We start from the raw sequence: 22888 nt of genomic DNA on the forward strand, positions 1-22888 counted from the left end.
GGGGTGGGAAGGGGGGGGTGTCTCCGCGTCGCCGCCGGGCATGGGCGGGCGGGCACCGAGCCCCGCCCCCGCGCGCCCCCCGGGCCGGCCCGCTCGCGGCCGGGTCGGCGGGGCGGGCGGACGGGGGCGCGCGAGGCGGGGCCCGGCGCCGGCGGGGCCGGGACATGTAGTCCGCGCGCCTCGGCCTCCCCTGGGCGGCCCTGGCGCGGGCCCGGGCACGGACTACGACTCCCGCCAGGCGCCGCGGCGCAGCGCATGAGCCCTGCTCGGCTCCGGCGCGTCTATTATGCTGCCGGGGCCGGCGAGCCAAAGAGGAGCCGGCCGCGCGGGCCGGGAGGGGACGGCGCCGGAGCCGCCGAGGCCAAGTACGCCTTTCTCTTACTTCCTTGCGCGCGCGGGGCGGCGGGCGGCGCGGGCGGCGGCGGGCCTGGCAGGGGAGCGCGGCCCCGAGCGCTTCGTGCAGGCCTTCGGCGCGTCCGGGGAGCTGGGTGCCCGGGGCCGCCGCCGCCGCCGCCTTTGTGCGCGGCCACGATGCAACAAAGCGCGGCAGCCGTCCGGGGTCGCGGCGGCGGCGGCGGCGGCGGCGGCGCGGGCTCTGCTCACCTCCGCCCTGTGCCCGCGCCGTCCCGGCATCCTCCGTCTGGGGCTCGGGGGCGTCGCCGCGGCCGGGGCGCGCAGCCCGGACTTGGCACGGCCCGCGCGCCCCGCGCCAGCCCGGCCTCCGCAAGCCCTCCCTCACGGAAGGGATTTTTTTTCTCCTTTCCTCTGCCCGCCATCTTCCGAAGGGGACAACCCAGGAGGACGCGGCGCGGGAGTTGCGCGCGGCGTGCCCGGGCCGCAGCTGTGCGTTCCGGCGCCACTTTCCCCGCGCCTGCTGGGGACCGTCGTGGCCCCGGCGGGGGACAAGGAAGGCTGGGCCCAGGCCTGGTCTCTGCGCGGCCTCTCTGAGAAGCGGCGGCGCAATTGGGGGGCGGCGGCCTCCTCCCAGAGTTACAGCCCCCAGAGTCGACTTTGCACCCCTCAGAGTTGCTGGATTATTGCAGCCAGGCCCGGAGGAGACCCAGTTCTCATTTTGAAATCAGCTTGAAGAGCTCTTAATCCGAGCGAGGTCGAGTTGGAGCGGGAGAGGTGGGGTGCTTCCCTACTTCCCCCTTGGGGTGGGCACCGGCCTAATAACATGCAAGCCCATCTGGGGAGGAATGCGCACCCCAAACCTTGTACGTGACCCTAGGCGGCTCCATGTGAATAAAACTGGGAGCTCGGGAAGTTCTCGCTTCATCGGTGGCTGTGACGGGGGCAGGGCCGCAGTGGAGGCCTTGGGCGGCCTCCTGGCTCTTGGGGTCAGGGGCGCCGAGACCCACCAGGAGCGGCCCAGGGTCCGTTCTGAGTTCCCGCTGTTGGGCCGGGTTCCTAAGTGTCTGTCGTCCATCATTTCGGTTGAAAGCTTTCTGCTCAGAATTCCATAGCTGGTGTTTCCCTGTTACCTTAAACTTGGTTATTGTCTGCAGAAGTTAAAGGGGGCGGAGGTAGGGGTGGCAACCTACCGGGCTGGGCGCAAGAAGCGTTAGTGAAGGAATCACCGGACCCCGACTCCTGCCCTTTTCTCCCCTCCCCCCAGGGAGATCGAAGAACCACGTAGTTTTCTTTCTTTCTGCTGTCTGAAGACTTCCTTACTCTTTAAAATGGAGAATCGTCTTGTGCCCATGGGGTGCCCCTGGGGAGATCCTGAAATCTTTGCCAAGCTGCTAGGCAGGTTTTGGGGGAGCGTTTCTTACTGGTTTCCCCGGGCCCTGGAAAAGCAGTACTGCAAAGACGAGTGTCAGGCCTTAGGGGACCTTTCCTGGTTCGGGGAGGGGGACTTTCATTGGCACCCCAGAGTGTGACCTCTCATTTGCAAATAAAGGTTTGTGTTTGCCTTCCTTGTCTTAGGCCTTGAAGTGTGCTGGTGGTTATAGATCCGGAGAGATAAGGCTTGGACTTGGCTGGTGTCCGGAGGTGGGGGACATTTCTTTCTGACCTTGCTGTAACCTCAGGGCCCAGTGCTTGAGTGGGGCGCCAGGTGTCTGCAAAGATAGTTCTAGCAACTGTGGAGATCCAGTCTTAGCCCTGCGGCTGGAATTTCCAGGGAGGAGGGATTTAAAAAGTTTTCTCAGAGTGGGCAGTAGACCTCAGTTGGATTTTTCTTTTTGTCGTTAGAAAGTAGAATAATTGCTTTTCTTCCTTAGCGCTGGAGTCTGCTTCGGGAAGTGAGCTTTGAATAGAGGATGGAGTTCATAAACACTCTTCTCTCCCTTAGACCCAGAAGGCAGTCGTCCACAGAAAGTGAAAGTGGGGGAGTGCGGTAAGGGAAGGGCCAGGCCTACTGCTACAGCCCTGGTTCCTGACTTCTGGCCTGCCCTGGAACCCTGTGCCCTGGCCTCCCAGGATTGCCTTGTCTACTTCCTGGTTTGCAGTGGGAGAGGTCTGGGAGGGGGGAATGTTTGGTACAAGATTGTAACAGCTGTGTTGCATGGTGTCCAACTGCTGGGTGGAGAAGAGCCCATAGTTCCTGGATCCACAGGGTGCTAGGGGCGGGTTTGGAGCTCTTACTCTTTCCCCTGCCACAGCTGCAGCTGGGAACTCGTGAAGCCACCCTGCATGTCTCATATTTGGAAGCAGTTGGCTGAGTAACCAGGCTGAGCTGTGGGGTGCCCCCTCTTGCCTCCTGGGCTGGCCCATCAGGTTGCAGGCAGGTCCCATGTACCTGTGCCACGAAGCTGGTATCTAGTTGAGGCTTTTTCCTTCCTTCACCTTAAGTTGTGGTGGAAAGCAGCATTCCTCCTGCAAGAGTCTTGGAGAATTGGGTCCCACCCACCTGAGGCTTTGCAGAAGAGATCAAGTGCTGTAGGTATAGCTGGGCGCCGGTGTGTTTGTGCAAGGTTTTGCCACAGTCTTGCCCCCACCCTGTGTATTTGTGACCACTGCTGCCAGTGGGGAATCCAGCCATGTCAGGGCCCTTCTTAAGAGAAGGCATTCCATTTTGGGTGGCTCACAAGTTGATGGTTTCTGTGTAAGCCTCTTGGCCAGTTTAGATCCGAGTTTGCATGGAGCTGTGGGGACCTGCTTGCCAGCAGCTGTGTGTGTGGCCAGGGCTTTGGCTCCGTTGTTTCAGTGCGTTGACCATGTGTTCATTTGAGGGAATCAGTTCTCACTGCACCTCCTCTGTGTGGCCTTGATAATCTCCAAAAGCGCCTCACCATCACAGGCCCCTGAGTTCTGCAGAGTCCGTTAGAAGCTAATGAGGTGTTGGAGGCTTTCTCCAGCTGCTTGGAAAGTGTCACAAGGGCACAGTGATGTCCGAGTGTCCTGATCAGGTGTCTCCCCAGAGTTGGAAGTTGGGGTTCCTGACTAGTGTCTTGGCATTTCTGGAAGAGACATCCAGACACAGTGTGACCTGCAGAGGAGAATCCTGGTGCCTGGGAAAGAGCGGACATCCACATCACAGGTATTAAAACTGTCCTGAGGAGGTGAGGCTCAGAGTCTCTCCCTGGGAGTGTGGTCATGGAGGCAGGATGTCCTCAGCTTCCTTGTGGTGACTGAGCAAGGTCCTGCGTGTGCATTTCTGCCCATGGTACAGGTAGCTGCTGCCATCTGGGGGTCAGTGTGTGTGTCTGCTGGTGCATTATGGTGGGTAGTGAAAGGAAGAATTGACTGGGCAGTGTGGCCTGATGGTCTTGGGGGGGAGGGAGGTAAAGCATGGGTGCCCAGCTGTCCACTGTCTTCTCATACCACCAGACAGAGCCCCTGGGAGCTGACCAGATCCTTTCTGGGACCAGCTTTGTGCCAAGGAAGGGGTAGATGACTGTGGACTCATGGCAGGCACACTCCCTTGCTGAGTGGAATGTCAGGCCAGCCACCCCTCGACAGCACAGGGCAAAGTGGCGGCTGTGGCTTCCTGTCCCTCCTACTATCTGCTGCTGTGTTTCTTAACCCCATGGCATCCCAGGCTGAGACTGGACTTTCTCAGCCTCACTTTATCTGTTGAGTGCAGTGAAGGGACTGGCTCCTTCTCCTGTACTGACAGGAGGGAGGGAGGGACCTGGGGAAGACAGCTTTGTGTAGACAGCTGACAGGCGCAGTGCTTTCTCTTGCTCTTGGCTGACATTACCTGTATCACACCTGTACGGGAAGCTGGACTGGCTGAGCAGCTAGGCCGTGGGCGAATACATTGGATCTCCCATCCTGGTTCCTGATCTTGCTTGGAAGGTGTCCAGGGGGTATGGGTTGGAGAGGCGAGTTGAGGCCGAGTTCGTCCCAGGCAGGGCCCAGCACTCAGTGAGGCAGTGCCCTACCCTGGTTTTGGTTTATCTATCTGTAAATTGGACTGCTGGTTGGGTTCTTGTCAGGCTACCTAAGAGCAGATAGATATTCTGTGATCCAACAGATGAGGATACTGGGTGCACCCTGCAACCCAGCTTTGTTCTAGAAAGTGCTCAACCGGTGGTGCTCGTGGGGGTCACTCCATAGGGCCGCTCCTCTATTAGTTTGTGGCCACCTGATCCTAGGGGACTGTGCCCCCTTTTTCTGCAGGGTGAAGTGTCCTCTCACTGTCCCTGTGCAGTACACCCTCCTGAGCGCTCAGCGGGCCCCCCCTTGCAGGGCGCCCCTCAGTGCAGCACAGCCATTGAGCTCACCAGAGAAGTGACTGGCTCTGGTCAGGAATTACCATCTCTGCCAGCAAGCGTGTCTCATAGCCCTTGGGAGGAACTGTGGGTATGAGGCGTCCTTTCTGCTTGCTTGCCTTGGGTATTGTGAGGCAGTGGGACCTAAGGAGGTGAGGGGTGTAAGTGGGGGAGTGCAACTGAGATGGGGCACTTCAGGGGTGCATGTGGGGTTGGGAACGGAGTCTGGGAGGGACTGGCTTCCCTAGGTGGGCTGCTGGGGTGGAGCTTGCCTGAGGCCTGAGGAAAATCCAAACTCAGGAAGTGAAAGGAGTACTGGGGGGGGGGTGGCAGAATGGAACACTATGCAATGATCACAGCAAGCTGCTGCCACTGAGTGTCCACGTGCCCTTCATAGGACAGCCCCATAGGTTCAGCGGAGGTGGCCCTACATGGGATGGGGCGGTCCTGCCAGAACAAGGGTTCCCTGCCAGGGGGCCTGGGCTGCCGTTGGCTGGTGTGATCCAATCAGGGTGAGCATGGGGTGCTGACCAGGGGTGACTAGCAGGGAGGGCCAGGCAGTGCCTGCTGGGGAGTCTGCAGTGGATGGGGAACCCTGCCTATGCCCGTCTGTCCTGCCCTGGGGCTACTGGGAGGCCCTTCCTTAGAAGGAAGCAGTTGGCCCCATCTGTCACTGAAGTTAACCCTGCCCTTAGGATCCAGTTTCCTGAGGTCTGGAGGGCTGGGCCCAGTGTGGCCACTCCCAGGACACTCAGCTCCCTGCATGTCTGCCAGAGCCCCTTAGCACTGTTGGGACATTTCCATGGGGTTGGGGTATGAGGTGGATGGCCCTGTTCAAGCTAGACTCTGACTCCTGCTGGCCGTGCAGCTTATGCACTGCCCCTTTCCCACCTGGAAGGTGGATCTGGTGTGACACCCACTGGTGCCAAACTAAGGGGAGCAGCAAGGACACTGAGCTGGAGTAGCACTGGGGCCACACTGGGATACAGAGGCCAAGGGTAAAGGAGGGCCATCAGTATGGGGAGACTGGGGTATGGAGACCTCCAGTGACATGAGTCCTTGGGGCGCAGAGGAAGCAAGTCCCTAACCACCTCAGGAAACAGCCCTTTTGAACCCTTGAGGCTGGTGGGGTAGTGGATCTGAACAGGACCGGACAGGAGATCAAAGCCACCTCACTCTTGAGTCCCCAGCTGAGACCCAGGAGCCTCCCATCCCCTCCCCCTGCTCTCTTCCCACCTCTGACTCCCCATGTGACCTGTCTTACAGTCCTCTTGCCCGCCCCCCCCAACCTGTGCCCTGTGCTGCTGCCTCCTGCCTGGACGAGCCCCAGAAGCACAGATGCTCACATGCCCCTCAGGATGTCTTCTGCTCCTCTGTTGTCCAGCCTTATGTTGCCCCTTCCTGTCCCTCCCCACCTATAGCCAGAGCAGCTTTCCCAGACAGCCCTCCCAGTATAACTTATGCTAAAGCAGGGGTTCCTTCCCTCCCCCAAAAAGAAAAGGGCTCCCCACTATGGGGCCAGGCCAAGTTGGCAATACCTGCACAGTCTGATGACTTCCCCATGGTTGATCTGACCCAGGGACTGGCATGGAGAGGGGTGCCCACATCCTTGAGTGAGTGGCTATTTGGCTGACTCTCTGCCAAGCTTGAAGGTTAGGCTGGCCTTGCTACCAGTGCTCCATCTCCCTTTGGGGTAGGGCTGATCCCATAGCTTGTGGGGTGGCGGGAGTGGCCAGGAGGCAGCAGCTGACATTTCTGGTGTTTCCATGGTGGGGATTGCTCAGCTCCTCCCGAGATAACCCTGATGCGGATGCTGCTGTGTCCTCCTGGCTGGGCAAGCCTAAAGAGCTGGATTTCTGCTTTCGTTCAGGTCCTCCGATCCCTGTGGAGGACAAAGGCAGAGTCCAGGGACCTGGGGCGGGGGGGCAGGCAGTCTGAGGCCACACAGAAAGATGGGAGGACTGGCAGCATTCAGGTCCTCCATTGTCCAGCATGGGCTTGGCGTGTGGGGGAGTCTATACAGGCCAGCCTCTCCTGCCCCCCCTGCATGGGGGTGTGTCACTGTCCCCTGTGTTGGGGCATGAGCCTGGCAGCCTCTGTGTGGCACTTGCTTCTCCAAGGTCTCTCAGAACCAGCTGACCCGGGCTTTCACTCAGCGTTTGAGGATTCTTGTGGTTTATCTGAGTTTCCTCACCGGGCAGTTTCATATCCTTTCCTCACCAGGCCAGTTTCAGGCCAACTTTCACCCACGTGCCCAGCAGCCTCCCTACCCCTACTGGGCCCTGGCATGGGCTCCCTAGGTGGCTGGCTGGCTGCTGAGTGGTAGGCTTGAGGGAGGTGGGCCTCAGAAAGGGTCACAGAACCTCAGTTTCCCCCTGAGACATGGGGCTCCATCCCTGCCCTGCTGTACCCAGCCAGAGCAGGTACTCATCAAAACAGCAGTAATGGTGGCTTCCTGGGGCCCGTCCCCAGAGGGATTGCAGCTTCTTTGCCCTGGTTTGCCAAGGACAGGGTCAGTAGGCTGGGTGAGGCTGTGGATGGGAATATGGTCCACTTACAGGGTGCTGTTTGCAGTAAAGAGCTGTCTGGAGTCCAGGAGTGGTCAGAGGGCCGCTTGGTGATGACTGTGGACTGCTAGTTGTATGACCGCTAGAGTGGTAGTGAAAGCAGTTGCCTTGTGCATCCAGGCTGGTATCTAGGAGACTGGTTTCTGCCCCAGAGCAGACACCCACCCCCTGTTGTTTACCCACTGGGACAGGTGGGGTGCAAGGAAGACTTTGTGGCTTACAGATGTGTGTACCTTCTGATTGGGGTCTCTCTAGTGCCCTTTGCTCCCGCCCTGGCTTCTCGCTTGGTTGTGGTCTTAGTTCTCACATTGCTGGGGTGAGGAGGAGGGCACATCCTCTTCTGAGTGTGATGAGTTGGGATGGGCATGAAAGGTGCAGCTCCACTTGTCTAGATGCCCGCTGGTCTTCAGCTCCTCCTGTTATATGCCAGCAAGCTCCACGTTCCATTAGGAACTTGCCATATGAACCTCTAAAACATGAGGACTTTTAAAAACTTAACTGCAACACCCTCACCCCAAAGTATCTGCTCTGGTTGCAAAAGATGATCACATATTTAGTGTCAAGGTCAGCACCCTCCATACTTCCAGCAAGCATTTCTAGCAAACTGGCCCAAAGGTGGACTCCAGAGTCCTGTGTGCTTCAACTGGGGTGTGCTCTGGTGCTGGCCCCAGGCTTCCCCTTATTGCTGCATGTCTTTTTCCTGGATTGTAAAATGGGCCTTATTGACCACCCCTTCCCTTCCAGGGATGTGGAAAACTTGGTGAGGGGACTCCAGGCCTCCAAGCCTTTCTGGCCTCAGGGCCACTGTCCTGCAGGTCTGAAAATGGGGTGAAAGGTTTTCTAATTCTGTAGCAAACCCTTGCCCCTCTGCAGCAGGCACAAGGCTGTCCTTAGTCTGCATATGTGTCCCTGCAGGACAGTGTTTGATTTGAGTCACCTCAGGCCTGGCGGGGGGCGGGGGGGGGGAGCGGAACACCTGTGATTTGGCCATCTGAAATTTGAAACGTTGACGGTCGGGACAGGAGACCCAAGGAGAGTAGGTGTTGCTGAGAGGTCAGGCTCTGGCCTGGGGTGGAGTGGGGCCCGAGAGTGAGTGGTCCATCTCGTGACTCTTCTGTGTTTTGCAAGTACTAGATAGGACCCCAAATATCACTTCAGTTTGTCCATGTGGTACCCTGGGTCTGAGGACCTTGTGCCTTGCTGCAGTCCCTCCCTGGTGACTTGAGATCTTGGGGTACCTCCTTTTTGTCCCAGCCCTAGGTCCCATTGTCACAGCTGGCTGTCACCTCCCAAATGTCCTTGCAGGTGGCCCCATGTCTCTCTGCCTGTGGTCACGATCGGAAGCACTTGGTAAGTGACAGCCATGTCAGGTGCTCAGGTGATCTGTCTCTTACAGGTGAGACCCCAGGGCTTGGATGGTCAGCCAGGGGAGGGGAGCTTGGCTTGGCTTCCTGGCATAACCAATCAGAGGGGGAGCTCCAGCTACCTTTCTTTTTTGGTACTGGGTCTTGAACTCAGAGCCTTCACCTTGAGCCACTCCGCCAAACCCTTTTTTTGTGATGGGTTTTTTCGAGATAGGGTCTCACAAACTATTTCCTGGACTGGCTTTGAACTGCGATCTTCCTGATCTCTGCCTCCTGAATAAGTAGGATTACAGGCGTGAGCCGCCAGCACCTAGCTCCAGCTACCTTTCTGAGTGGACCATGTCAGGGGTGCGCCTCTCATTATGAGCCTGTGACCTGCCCTCAGTGTCCATCAGCTCTGGGGTTCTGGGAGAGGCCTTGTGGCTGGCCCTCCCTGGGCTTATCTTGCTCTGTAGTTACCTGTCACTGGTGTTTGGGGTCCTATGCCTGGGCCCTGACCCCACCTCTACATGGTAATATTGCCATATGCCCTGGAAATAAAGGAGGAAGGAAGGATTCTCAGGTCTTTTGTCCCAGCTATGGGTAGGACATTTCTGACTTGAAGGCTTCTCCTGAGCATCATGAGGACTAGTCATCATTGGTGAGGGAAGGGACTCTGGATATGGCCCACTTCCCAAGCCTCTGGTGTTTTCCAAGTATTTCCCCCCACCCAGCCTCATTATGAGGAGAGCCCATGAGGGCAACCGTGTTTAGGGGAAGACTGCTGTGAAAGCACCACCTTAGCAAGTTGAGGTGATTGTGCTATGCTGCTCATGGCAGGTATGTGGGGTGCTGGGCCAACCCTGTCCTTTTCCCCTTCCCTGTCTCCTGGAGGGCACTCGGGGCTGGAGTTGAGGTCCCACTATAGCCCTTTTCTTGTTAGGAGCCTCTGTGTAGAGTGTACCCTGGCCGTTTCTGACTCTCAGTAGGCCCTCGTGGTCTTTTTCAGCTGCACTGCACTTGCCCCTGATAGTTGGGAAATGGTCTCGCCATCTTCTCTGTCTTCCTGGGGAAAGACTGTCAGGGCAGGCATCTTCTTCCCTCGTTCTCACCTTCCAGCCTTGTATGGTGTCCTGTGTGCCCATTGTGCCTGGTTTGTTCTGTGCTGCTATCTGGTTGGTTGAGGGCCATAATGCATTGTGGTCAAGGTCAGGCCAGACTTAGGGTTATGGCTCCTGCTCACCAGACTTGCCTGTCTGAGGGAAGTGTATGTGGCTGCTTGGCTCAGCCCAGGGGGACTGCGTGGTGTGACTCAGGCAGCATGGATGCTGGCTGTGTCATTGCTGTCCCTCAGTCCCTCTTACCTCTTGTCCACCTTGTCTGGTACACCTGGGAGCGGGCAGCTCGCTCCTCCCACTCGGCAGGGACCTGAGCACTTTCCCTGCTGTCACCCTACTCTGCTCTGACTAGCGTGGCCTTCCAAGGAGTTGGGACTCCTTGGAAGGGCCTGGACTCAGCCTGTGGTGAGGGCCAGGGCTATCACCCTCCAGGCTGCAACAGCCACATATCCTCCAGCTTGCACTGTGGCCTGCAGCCACAGATGGCCTTCCAGTGACATGTGTCCCCATACCTGGCCAATTTCAGCTCCATGTCCTGGCTCCCAGGGCTCTTGTAGTGGCAGGGGCAGCCTCAGGTCCTGGCAATCCACATGTTGGCCCACACTGGGGAGCTGGCTTCCTGTTACTGCCAGGTGGTGGGAGCACATTGCAGGCTTCCCTCCTGGGCTCCAGGGCCCTCCTGTAGCAGTTACAGTGGTCTGAGTAGTACCATCTGGGCTCGGTGTGCCTTAACTTCAACTGAAGCAAGCCCTGTGGGAAATGGAGGGACTGGGTTTGGGCTGGCAGATGGCAGGGCTGGGATCGCCACTTTGGGGGATGTCTCAGCATCCACTCTGCAGCCCCTGCTGTTCTGGGTGCCAGTAGAAAGGGGGTTCCAAGAGGCCTTGGGAGGGTGTGAGACAACCACTGTCTAGCTGGGTGAAACCCAGCAAGGCTACAACAGCCACGTGTCCTAGGGCCTGGTCACTTTGGACCTCACCAGTCAGCATGGAGTCAGGTAGAGCCTGGGAGGCTCTTTAACAGACAAGTGACTTGATCCAACATGTTAATAGGACCAGCATTGCTGCACAGAGCTGGACTGTATTAGGATCTTGCTGAGGGATGGTGGTGCTGGTGTTGGGTGGAATTTCTGGCCTGGCAGGGCTGGGGCTAGGAAGAGGCCCTGTGAATGATAGAGACTTGTGTCCACTTGGCCTCTGGTCTGGAGAAGACAACACAGTCTCATGGCCATTGGCTGCCTTGGGGTCCCGCACAACGGGTGGCAAGATGTAGGGGTGTGTGGTGCCTGTGCCCCTGGGAAAGACAGGCTGTGGGCACCCAAGGTAATTCCTTGGAGAGCTGTGCTACAGATGCAGGTGGGGCCCCACATGCTCAGGAGCGCTTCTCAGGTGAGGGACAGGTGGACAGGGATGCCTGGCCAGTGAGTCGTCCTAATGCAGGTTTTTAGGCTCTGGGCTAGACTGAGAAGAAGCAGATCTGCCCACTGTAGTAGGTGCTAACAAGTGTTTTAACAACCAGCTTTCTGGTAAGAGCACTGGTTTGTGGTACTTACCAACTTCTGTGGTATAAACATGTCCGTCCTTGCAGATTTCAAGGGGTCAGCAGGATGACAGCCAGCTCAAAACATCCCCTAAGTCTTACAAGAGACTGGTAGCAGCTGTTCCTCCCCCAGTGCTGCCTCCATGGGCCATGTAGACACAAGCACGGGAAACCCAAATGGCAGCAAAGTTCACTGACAAGGCACAAGCCCTGGCTGCCCCAGCAAGGCCCCCCGTGCAGTGTGCAGTTTCTCTTGGGCCTTCCCAAGTGGACGTGGGACTATGGCGCACACCATGCTGCCTAGCTTCTTGTTCAGGAGAGAGCAAGGGGTTTGAATGCTGGGGAGTGGCATGGTGCCTCTGCTGCACCGTGCTCAAGTTGCAGCGTTCCTGCTGCACGGCACCTCTGCTGCATGGTTTCCTGCTGCACAGTACTCCTGCATTGTGCCCATGACGCACAGTATTCCTCCTGTGTGGTGCCCCAGCACTGCTACACGGCTCCCCTGCGTAGTGTTCCTGCACAGTGCTGCTACACAGCACTCCTGCTTTCCCCACAGTCCTGGCTTTCCTGAGATTTGCAGGGCTGCTTTGCCTGCCTCAGCTGTGTGTGTGGCCAGCACTCCTGGCAGCTAGGCCTGGGTCTGGTGAAATCTGCACCAGTACGTTGCTCACTGAGCACACAGCCAACAGCCCTGGGAGAGAAGGGGACCTCAGGTCGCAGTTGCCATCTCTCACCAACCTGATTGGCTGAGGGCCAGGCGTGTCATAGCCTGCCGCCATCACAAACCCCAGTTCATTCTCCTGGTTACGTTAGAACCTCATGCCACGCGTCAGTTGAGGGCCCCAACTCGTGCTGGATGTAGGTCTGCGAACCTCTGGGTTGCTGCTGGTCTCTCCCACTTCAGCTGTTGGGCCCATGTCGTAGTTCTCTATACTTGAATTGTTCTTCCAAACATTGCTGCAGAGAAGAATAGTGGACGGTCCGGTACAAGCAAATCAGCCCCAACCAGTGGGCGGTTTGGCAGTCACTGAGCCAAGAGAAACCAAGTCTTCGGCATACCTGCCTCTCACCACTCGCTCCACGCCCCCCACATCCCCTACCTGGGAACAGGTGGCCCATGCCTTGTCCAGCCCCTTCCTTCCCCAGGTTAGGAGAACAGTGGCTGAAGTTGTTCCATGACAGGTCACAGCCATATGTCTGGGTGGGTGGGAAGGTCAATGGCCTTGCTGGGACCAGGTGGTATCCTTGCTGATGTGTGATAGGAGGGGGCTCCCAGGGTGACAGTCTCTACCCTTCTTTGTCTCCTGCAGGTGTTGCTTGGTTGGGCCCAGAAATGGGATGCCGAGCCTCCTCGGGGAGCACCGCAGACACAAGGGCCTCTCTGAGCCACTGCTGTGACGGCAAGTGAGCAAGCTGCCAGAGAATGTCCACGACCACAGCGGCTGCCCCCGCGGGGATCCCAGCGGCCCCGGGCCCTGTGAACCCGCCTCCACCCGAGGTCTCCAACCCCAGCAAGCCAGGCCGCAAGACCAACCAGCTACAGTACATGCAGAACGTGGTAGTGAAGACGCTCTGGAAGCATCAGTTTGCCTGGCCCTTCTACCAACCCGTGGACGCAATCAAGCTGAACCTGCCTGTGAGGACCCCTGGGCCCCCGCTCCTGAAAACTCTACCCACCTGGCCTTGGTATAGGCAGTGCCCGTGATGCAGCAGGGGCTGCTGAGCAGAGGCAGCCTACACCTCAGGAGGGATGCAGTGAGGCAGAGTGACAGTTCTGACCCACAGTTGGAAGGAGCACTGGGTTCACTTAGGGACTTGGAGAATGGAGGGTGGGGCAGCAAAGAGGAAGAACTCATGGCCCCCAGGGTGGAAGAAGATGGGGCGGGGGCCCGATGACCAGTGGGGCTGAGGACCAGAGGCCCACCTGGATCTTTATTCCATGCAGCTGTGGTCTGACCAGGGGCTGGGCATCTGCCTACTTGTTGTGCCCACTTACTTGCAGTCAGATCCAAGTGTACTTTAAAACCCTCTTTCATTCAAGGCGCATGCCGAGTTTTGATCTGGACTTTGATAAAGAAACTCTAAGAGTTGCAAGTTGGTTGGAACTTGGTGGCTTGGGTTCTGGGCCCAGTGTGGTGCTTGGCCCCCCTGTGGGTTTAGAATCCCTAGAAGGAACTGGGCCCCATCTCCATCATGTAAAACAGCTTGGGGTCTGCCCCAGCTCCAGTGTCTCCTTGGGGACAAGAGAGGTTTGGCAAAAGTTTGGAGCTGGCTGAGTGCTTGCCCCTGACCACATGCCCACTTGCTCCAGGTGACCAGAAACTGCCTTTGGGCTTGCCCAGCTGACAGGATCTTGCTGTGCTTGGGAAGTGTGAAAATAATTAATGTGAAATCCAAGAGTAATGCCTCTGAAAATCTCTTTCTTAGGATTATCATAAAATAATAAAAAATCCAATGGATATGGGGACTATTAAGAAGAGACTGGAGAATAATTATTACTGGAGTGCCAGTGAATGTATGCAGGATTTCAACACCATGTTTACAAATTGTTACATTTACAACAAGGTAAGGAGGCAGGAGCTGTGGGCCCCAAATGTTTTGTGGGAATGACTCAGGCACTGGGTGGCCTCGGCTGGGGACGGCCTGTGGTTGGCCAGTGTCCTGTGGGTCTGTGCACTTTGCAGCAGCTCTTGGGTTCAGAGCATGCCACACGCTGGTCCTCCAACCTTCATTGGTTGTGGTCTACAATTATCCATGCTGCCCAGATGTCTTGCTGGAGATAGTGGAAACTGGTGGGCCCTTTCAGAGGATGCTGATAGGGCCTGTAGGCTTCAAGACATGATCCCGATTTTGTGGGTTTTGTTTTTTTAATAGTGACACGAGTAAAGGAGAGATGACGGGTGCTGAGCTGTTGAAGCTCCTTTCTCCATGTGATGGGATGAAGGCTGTTTTTTATTCTTCATGCTTTCCAAGATTTTCCACATTGAAATATATTCGTCTTGCCCTCTTCTGCCCCACCAAGTCTCTTAACAAATTTTAAATAAATTTTTTCTTGAGCTACAACACACGATGTCTTTTGCAAGCTTGCGTCTTCTTCCCAGCGAGTGACCTGGGCTCTCTGTCTTCAGCCCACAGATGACATAGTGCTAATGGCCCAGGCCTTAGAGAAAATCTTTCTGCAGAAAGTGGCTCAGATGCCCCAGGAGGAAGTCGAATTGTTACCCCCTGCTCCGAAGGGCAAAGGCCGGAAGCCGGCTGCAGGAACCCAGAGTGCAGGTAAAGGGGAGTGGGGCGGGCAGGGGGCCTGGATGTGAGTCCCTTGGCCCCTCCAAGCCATGTCACTGCCTGTAAGGTGGGGCAGGCATGATGAGCTTGCAGGTGCCAGGTCTTGGCCACATAAGGCCTATAGGGCTGGCCACATTGGAGAGGTGGCTGGCCAGGGGCAGGGAAGATGTTGATGTGACTGCTGTCATGTGTCTCTGTCCCCCTCCTTCGTCTTCATCTCACTCCTGATGTATCCTTGGTCACCCTGAGTGTCACTGTTGCGTGGCTGGCTCCTTGATTGAGAGGACTTGATCTCTCTATGAGGGGGGCAGTGATTAGTACTGGAAACCCTGGGGTCCCACCTGGTCTGCAGATGCAGACTAGAAGTACATCTGGTAGAGCAGGTGGATGTGAGGAAGGCCATGTCCCCAGTTGCTTAGCTAGTAACTAATGGAGTCTCGGTTGGGTCCCAGGTTTCTCCACCCCAGAACTGGTCCGACTACCAGGATGTGGGCTTGGCATGGCTTCCTCTCTCAGCCCTGTTTGGTTTCTGGCCAGAGGGACCTTGCCCTCATTCATGAGGTGCAGGGCCAGGGGTTCTCAGGCAGGAAGGGCTCTTCTGTCTGGGCTCTAGGCCCTCACAGCTGGCCTGGGTGTACTCCAGCTGGAAGGGGGAATGGTCCTGGATGGAGCTGAGCTCCCTGTCCTTGTCTTGAAGGTACGCAGCAAGTGGCGGCCGTGTCCTCGGTCTCCCCAGCGGCCCCCTTCCAGAACATGCCCCCCACTGTCTCCCAGACGCCTGTCATTGCTGCCACCCCTGTACCAACCATCACCGCAAACATTACGTCGGTCCCTGTTCCCCCGGCTGCCGCACCACCTCCTCCCGCAACACCCATCGTCCCTGTGGTCCCTCCCACGCCGCCTGTTGTCAAGGTGAGAATTCCTGAGGCTGTGGTGGCCAGCTGTCGAAGACAACTAGGGGGTCCAAGCCCCACAGAGTTCCTGAAGCTGGGGTGGAATTGGGGTGGGCAGGAAGCTTGCTGCCTTTTTCTGAATGCTGCCTATTTGAAGAGGTTCTCTCTGACCAATGAGGAGACCGAGGCTCAGGGGCTGGAGGTCACATGGCTGGTGTTGGCCAGGCTGGATTTGAACTTTAGCCTCTAGGGCCTGGCAACCCTGGCCTTTGCAATCCACTGGTTGAGGTGGGAAAGGTGTTGGGAGAATGGGGCATTGTGGGGTCCGGTCCTCTCGAGTCACACATGGGGAGAACAGAGGCCAGTGGCATCTGCCTGGCTCTCTGCTTCCTGGGAGCTTTGTACAGCAGGTGCTATCCCATCCTGGCCAGGCCTGACTTGGGCGCAGCACAGAGCAGGGGTTCCCTCCGAGGTATGGGGCTAGCAAGGCCTGTCGACTTCCAGCTTTGAGCAAGGGCCCATGCCAGGCCCTCATGTGTGTTATCTTTTCAATTTGATTCTCACAGCATCCCTCTGGGGCAGGCAGTAGTCCCCCCTCTTTCAGATGAGGAAGCGGGCGCTCAGGGTTAAATGGCTCTCCCAAGGTAAAATGCCACCTCCGTTGCTTTCCCTCCCCTGTGGCCTTCACTGCCTGCACTTCCCAGTGGTGCCTGGCCAGGTCGCCTCCCATGGCACGGGGCTGTTTTGGAGCATGTCCCATTTGCCACAGCCAGAGGAGTCCGTCCCCTCCGCCGTGCCTCTGCAGCACGCGCTTGGTGCTTGGCATCCCATGGGTGCCCATTAAGTGTCTGTGGATAGCCGGCTCGTGCCCCTGCCAGCCCCAAGGCAGCAGCTTGGCTGTGGCGGTGACTGTGGGACTGTAAATGGCAGATGCCTGAGTGGCCATGACCCATTCCGGGAGTTTGTGGTTTCTGTTGGCTTCTCTGCCTGCCCTAGCTGAGCTGAGAGAGACCTGTCGAGTAGGTCTCAAGGTTCCCACTGAGCCTGGCCTGACTCACTGGTGATGCTCTGCAGGCTGTGGGAGAGATACATGCCCCTTACCCTGACATTAGAAATGCTCTCAGTTGGCGGAGGCCATGTCAGTCCTTCTGGCGGCTGGGGCTCTGCCCATGCACCCCATGGAGGGTCCTGCAGAGCATCTCACTGTTCCCAGGCCCATGCAGCCCTCCGTGGCTGCCCAGGCCTTCTGCAGAGTCCAGTTGCGCCCACCCAGACAGTCCCTGCAGTCCCTTGGCCTCAAATCCTCTGTGGCTGCTTCACGGCTCCTGGTCAGGCCTCCCCCACCCATCCAGCCTGGAATGCTCCTCCTACCTCCCCTGTCCTGCTCGACTCATGTCTGTCATTGAAGCACCAGCTCCAGGGCCTCGTCTGGCACTTACTGCTGGTCTTTCAAAGCTGGGAGTCCCCCATTTTTGCATATCCCAGGGTCCGTCTGACCTGGGGGACTCACTAGGTGCTGGGTGGATATACGCAGCACCTCATGCTGCTCAGGGCATCCATCTGGATGGCTGGCCCTCAGGACAGAGGGAGAGAGAGGCCTTCCTCAGGCAAGGGTAAACTTTGGAGTCCCAGTCTCACTACTGCCAGCTGTGTGACCTTGGGCTGGCAGCCTGGCCCCTTGAGCCTCGTCCTCTGAACTGTGGAGACAGCTGGAGGATGAAATGGGACTGTGCATGTGGCTGCTAGCTCGGTGCCTGGCCGGCAGTCTGCCCTCCAGATGTGCAACTCCCACGAGACAGGTCTCTGTGCTACAGTCCTTGTTTCTGGCGCTCACTGGTTACTTTGCTGTCATAGAAAAAGGGCGTGAAGCGGAAAGCAGACACAACCACACCCACAACATCTGCCATCACTGCCAGCCGGAGCGAGTCGCCCCCACCATTATCGGAGCCCAAGCAGGCCAAGGTTGTAGCCCGACGGGAGAGTGGGGGCCGGCCCATCAAGCCACCCAAGAAAGACCTGGAGGACGGCGAGGTGCCACAGCACGCGGGCAAGAAGGGCAAGCTGTCAGAGCACCTGCGACATTGTGACAGCATTCTCAGGGAAATGCTGTCCAAGAAGCATGCTGCCTATGCCTGGCCTTTCTATAAGCCTGTGGATGCAGAGGCGCTGGAGCTGCACGATTACCATGACATCATCAAACACCCCATGGACCTCAGCACCGTTAAAGTACGTGGAGGCAGTGGCCCAGGGCAGAGCCAGGGTGCCTCATGCCCGCCTGGGCATCCCTGCTCAGCTGACTCTTCTGAGTGTCTCATGCTGCTGGTGTCTTGTACTAGCTGAGCAGCCATTTGAGAGCTGGGCCTCCCCAGGGCCCAGTGGAGGGCCTGGCTCTCCTGGTGGTCTCCAGTTCTATGGCTCTGTTGTTTGTTCTGGTTGAACCCAGTTCTATGATTTCTCTTTTTTTCACTCCCATCCATCCGTTCTGTATCACCAGGCCAGGGGTTCTTAGCCGTGTCGACTCCACACACAGTTTAAAGCTGCTTGTAGCTTCCCTGAAATCCCAGATGTAGGTGGCTTGAAGCAGAGACAAGTGGGGTGTGGCCAGCTGGGATGAGCCTGGCTCTTCCCCTTAACCACCTCTGAGTTCCACGTCCTACCAAATAGAAGAGGAGTGGGTAGAGGAGGGCACAGCACTAAGAGCTTGAGCTCAGGCCTCCCCGTTCCCCTGTCAGAGTTTCCCTGAAATGGCCTGTCCTCCTGACTTTTGGGTGTGTCCAGCCAGGTCAGAGCCAGGTGAGTCTGAGCAGATTGGTCTTGAATCAGCTGTGATGCGGGAAGGGCCCTGCAAGGCAGCAGCAGTGCCTGGGTTGGGCTTAGTTCTCCAACCCTCTCCTGGGGGATCTCCAAGTCAATCTCCCCAACAGTTGGTACAGGCATGCTGCCTTTTCTGGACCTACAAATATGCCCCCATACAGGTGTGGTTTGTTGTTTTTATCTGTGGTATCTAGGCCTGCAAAGGTTGGGCTCAACCATTCTACCTCATTTCCTTCAATACCAGACCTGAGCAGAATGGGATGCCTTTCTCTCAGTTAATGGTGGATGCCAGCCTGCCCAGTGTTCATTTGGGTACAAGTGAGGAGCCGTGTCTGCCCAGCAGTATTGTTCTGGGGTTGGGAAGCTGAGGCTGGAGCCTTGTTCTATCTGGCTTGGCTGCGGTCTGTGCCTCTGCACTGTGATGCAGTAACAGAGTTCAGCATTTAGGCTGCTTAACTAAGACATGGGTTAGTTTGTTTAGTCCAAGTCTGGTTTGCCCGAGTCCAGACTGGAGCAGTTCCCTCTGAAGTCTCTGAGCTTTTCTCGGGCTCCCCATGTTCTCAAGCATTGGGTAGAAGCAAGGTGAGCCCAGGTGGCACTGGTCATGCTGAGCCTGACCAGCACTGCCACATGTCATTTTATGAACAGACCTTAGCGGGATGGAGCACGAGGGAGTTCAGGTCATAAATAGTTAATTACAATGCAGGAAGGGATGCCCTCAATATGATGTAGATCTTAAAGGTAAAGCTTGGGGGATTGGTTCTGGATCCTGCTAAAACTGACTGTAAGAATTTGCTCTCACATGAAGAAGCTCTCAGGTTCTACTGTGCTCAATTCTTTTCTGGTCTGGGATGGTGGTGGTGGTGTGTATCTATAGGCGTGAGAGTTGGTGTGACTCCTACAGGGTGGCACCTGGCCTCTCTGGCGCCTAGACTAGCCCTATGAGGGTTGGGATGGACTCTGTCCACCACCCACCTGCATTCCCCTTGAGGTCCCTGACAACTGGTCTGCTCAAAGCCTCCCAGGATGGTTCTTTCCCCTCATAAGCAGCCTACCCTTCCTGTGTCCCCACTGTTACCACCTTAATAAGCCTGGCAGCTCCACTCCTGCCTTCCACTGTGTGACCCCCACCTGCCCCACGACTCAACTTTGTCTATCCAGGCTTTGCCTCAGGGCCTCAGGCTTTGCTGCAGGGTCTCTGGTGGCCAGGTCCCTGTGAGTCATTGTTGGCTCCACCTGCCTCTGCTACCCTGCACCCCTGCAAGGGAGCTGCCCCTGGGCCCAGGCGATGAGAGGTTTCTATGAGAAGTGAGCTGGGTAACAACTGTTGACACCTCCTGGGGAAGAAGCAGTGTCTCATTCTGTGAGCTGAGCAGCTTCAGCCAGGAGCACCTTGCTCCCCCTGGAGCTCCTGACCTCAGAGCCTTCTGCATGGAACACCACCCGTCATGCGGAATTGGAAACCTTCCATCCCTTCTGCTTGGGCTCCCACATCTGAGGTCTTGGATTCCTATGTGTTCTGACTGGCAACCAGTGCTGCCCTTGGGCTGGCAGTGGATGTCCCGAAGCTCCTGAGACTGGGACTGTCACCAGCTCATGCCCTGTCTCTTGTGTGTTACAGAGGAAGATGGACAGCCGTGAGTACCCAGATGCACAGGGCTTTGCTGCTGACATCCGGTTAATGTTCTCCAACTGTTACAAGTACAACCCTCCAGACCATGAGGTGGTGGCCATGGCCAGGAAGCTCCAGGTAACTCAAGGCTGGGCACAGGTGTGGTTAGCAGCTGAAGGTGGCACTGTGGGTATCCAGGTTGCTGCACACAAGATAGGCACCTAGGAAGGATAGACATCTCAGGGCATCCAACCAGCGAGCCTCTGGGGAATCTCATTCATGAGATTCTTTTCCCTGCATGGTGATGAGTGTTTCACTACCCGATTACCAAAAGACCTGCCCAGCATGGCCTTCCTGGCTCCTTGCTTTCTTAGGTCAGGGTTCTGAGGGTCAGTGTACCTTGGAGATGACTTTGACCCAAGAGGAGAGTGAGAGACCAGAGCCAAAGTGGGCACTTTTGGAAGCTGGGCTCTAGCTTGATGGTGAAATCGTGCCACACGTGTGGACCAGGTGTGAGCCAAGCAAAAAGGGACTACCTCCTCATTTCCTCATGGCCATGCGTCACTCTCTGATGTGGGCCAGGGCTGCCTGAGGTGACCTTTACTGAGAAAGGCTTCTGAGGGCCTGGGTCCTCTTGTAGGAGCTAGTGAGGGGCTTTCCAAAGCAGACTTTGGCAGGACAAAACTGCCTTTTGTGCTGGCTTTTGGATGGCGCTTTCCCACTGCACTGAGCTGTGGGAAGGGATCAGGTGGCGAGAAAGCTGGCTCCCAGTTCCTTGTGGCCGGGTCTCCACCAGAGTGCAGGGCTCAAGGCAGGCACTCCTGTCATCCCAGGATCTGAGGCTGCAGAGCCCCTTGAGCCTCCACAAGGCTTGCAGGTTTAACTGGGAGGTCTGCACGCCTGGCCCGGGAAAGCCAGGGCTATGGCTGTCCAGCCTGTTCCTCTGCGCTCAGACTGCACTTGGGAACTGCCTGGGGTGGGAGGGTCAAGGGAGGTGGAACAGGGGATCACCACAGTGCTGCAGCCGGCAGGCCCAGTCTCTTCGAAGAGTCTGACCTTATGAGCAGCATGGTGCAGATCAAGGGCATTCTCAGGACACTGGAGTCATGCAGAAGGGCTGCCCTGTGGGCGTCTAGGTGCTCAGGGCAGCCTCCTGTTCCCCCCCAGGATGTGTTTGAGATGAGGTTTGCCAAGATGCCTGATGAACCTGTGGAGGCACCCGCACTACCTGCACCCGCAGCCCCCATGGTAAGCAAGGGTGCCGAGAGCAGTCGCAGCAGTGAGGAGAGTTCTTCAGACTCAGGCAGCTCAGACTCGGAGGAGGAGCGGGCTACAAGGCTGGCAGAGCTGCAGGAGCAGGTAAGGCAGCGTCCTGCCTCCTCCCATGGTGTGTGGCCTGCCAGGCCCAGCAGCCTGAGTTGGCCCTTTGCCATGGCTTTCCTTTCTGTGCGCCGTGCCCCATCAGAGCCACAGTGCTGTTGGAGGGGTTCCCATTCAGGGAGTTCTTGGGTCTAGGGAGGTTCAAACCTGACACCCAGAAGCACACAGTGGCTGCATGGACATTCTTAGAGACCTGATGGGTGCTCAGTGGTTCTGTGTGCCATGGCCTGCTCCCCCTCAGTGCCTCACTTAGACCTAGGTGTCCCTTTTCCTCTGCTTCCCTCTCTTCATTTGCACTGTGGAACTATGTTAAGTCCCCGTTATGATTTGAGCATAAATCAAGAAAAGTGCAAGTTGCTTTCCCAGAATTTAGCAGCCAGGCAGGTGTGCAATTCCTGAGACTTCAGGCAGGGCAAGCATAGAGCAGAGTTGCTGAAGCAGGAGGAGAGCAGCGTGGATCAAGAGGCCGGCTCCATGAGGAGCACTGGGCCGTCAGTGCCGAGATGGTTACCAGATTGGACTGCAGATTGGCTTGTTTTCTTTTTTTTGGCAGTACTGGGGCTTGAACTCAGGACTTCACACTTTCTAGGCAGGCACTCTTACTGCTTGAGCCATACCTCCAGCCATTTTTGCTCTGGTTATTTTGGAGATAGTGTCTTTGCTCAGGCTAGCCTGGACTATGATCCTCCTGCTTTATGCTTCTCACCATAACTGGGTGATAGGTGTGCTCCACGAAGCTCAGAGTTTTCTGTTGAACTAGGATCTCATAAAATTTTTGCCTGGGCTGGTTCGAAACTGTGATCCTCCCCATCTCAGCCTCCCTTGTATCTAAGATTACAGGCATGAGGCCCTGGCACCCAGCCATACACATTGCCTTTGAGATGACGAGGACACATGCAGGGAAGATGGCCCTGTGGTATGGCCATCAGGATGGTAGGACTTCCCCTGCCTTCCCTTCCACACCCACCATCACCCCAGCTATGCGGCCTTACCCAGACCACCCAGGTGCTGGGACAGGCTGTCTGCTCAGCTTTCCTGCTGGTCGTAGTGACCCTTCTCACCCTGAGCTCGGTCTCCAGAGGATATGAGCCACTGGCATTGAGTCCCTTTACTCTGCAGCCTTGCTGCATAACTCCCAGAAATAGCTGTTGAAAGTCTTCTTTGTGGGTTGGGGACAGAGGCTCAGTGGCAGAATGCTTGCCTAGCCTGTGTTTGATGCAGTTCAGTCTCCAACGCTGCAAAAAAAAAAAAAAAAGTTTCCTTTGTGCAGATGCTTACGCATTTAGGTTCTTTCTCTTCTGAAAATAAGAATTAATAGTAAAAGTCTTAGCTGTTGTTACTATTACTACTCTATTAGCTATGCCACTGACTCCATACTGAACCTGTGACCAGCCACCCCAGGAGGTGGGTATCTTGTCTTTCCCCCTCCTTCCATAGGTGAATAAACTGAGACTCAGAAAGTAAGGTGACTTACCTTCTGCAGTCACACAGAGCGAAGAGCAGAGTGGGCTGCAAAGTATCTTCCCACACCTGGCTTCTGAAGGCAGAGAGGGGTGGGATCTCCTGGCTCATCTCCTGTATAGCTAAGGCAGCTGCAGGGGTGCCTATATCCCCTCGCCCTGTACCCCCGATGGGCCAGCCTCTGTGGCACAGGTCTGCCTGGGTAGTTGCTCAGC

General features: G+C 56.8%; 1 protein-coding gene across 4 annotated transcripts in view; it reads left to right on the top strand.

Annotated features, from left to right (window-relative positions):
* The first annotated feature begins 219 nt into the window (after positions 1-219).
* The window catches only part of Brd3 (bromodomain containing 3), a 29726-nt gene continuing 7057 nt past the window's right edge, over positions 220-22888 (top strand). The window contains exons 1-8 of one of the 4 annotated variants that reach the window (XM_020177360.2): positions 220-365; positions 12539-12864; positions 13656-13793; positions 14357-14504; positions 15211-15425; positions 17261-17632; positions 19842-19970; positions 21000-21191. In XM_020177360.2, the coding sequence (XP_020032949.1) occupies positions 12652-12864; positions 13656-13793; positions 14357-14504; positions 15211-15425; positions 17261-17632; positions 19842-19970; positions 21000-21191 (1407 nt within the window). In that variant the 5' untranslated portion in view covers positions 220-365; positions 12539-12651. Of the gene's footprint in view, positions 366-737; positions 1129-1153; positions 3485-12538; positions 12865-13655; positions 13794-14356; positions 14505-15210; positions 15426-17260; positions 17633-19841; positions 19971-20999; positions 21192-22888 lie in introns of those variants that run through there. The other 3 variants (XM_020177361.2, XM_020177363.2, XM_074052871.1) reach the window with 3 other exon arrangements.

This window comes from Castor canadensis, chromosome 13, assembly GCF_047511655.1.
Source record: "Castor canadensis chromosome 13, mCasCan1.hap1v2, whole genome shotgun sequence".
In the NCBI taxonomy this organism is placed as follows: Eukaryota; Metazoa; Chordata; class Mammalia; order Rodentia; family Castoridae; genus Castor; species Castor canadensis.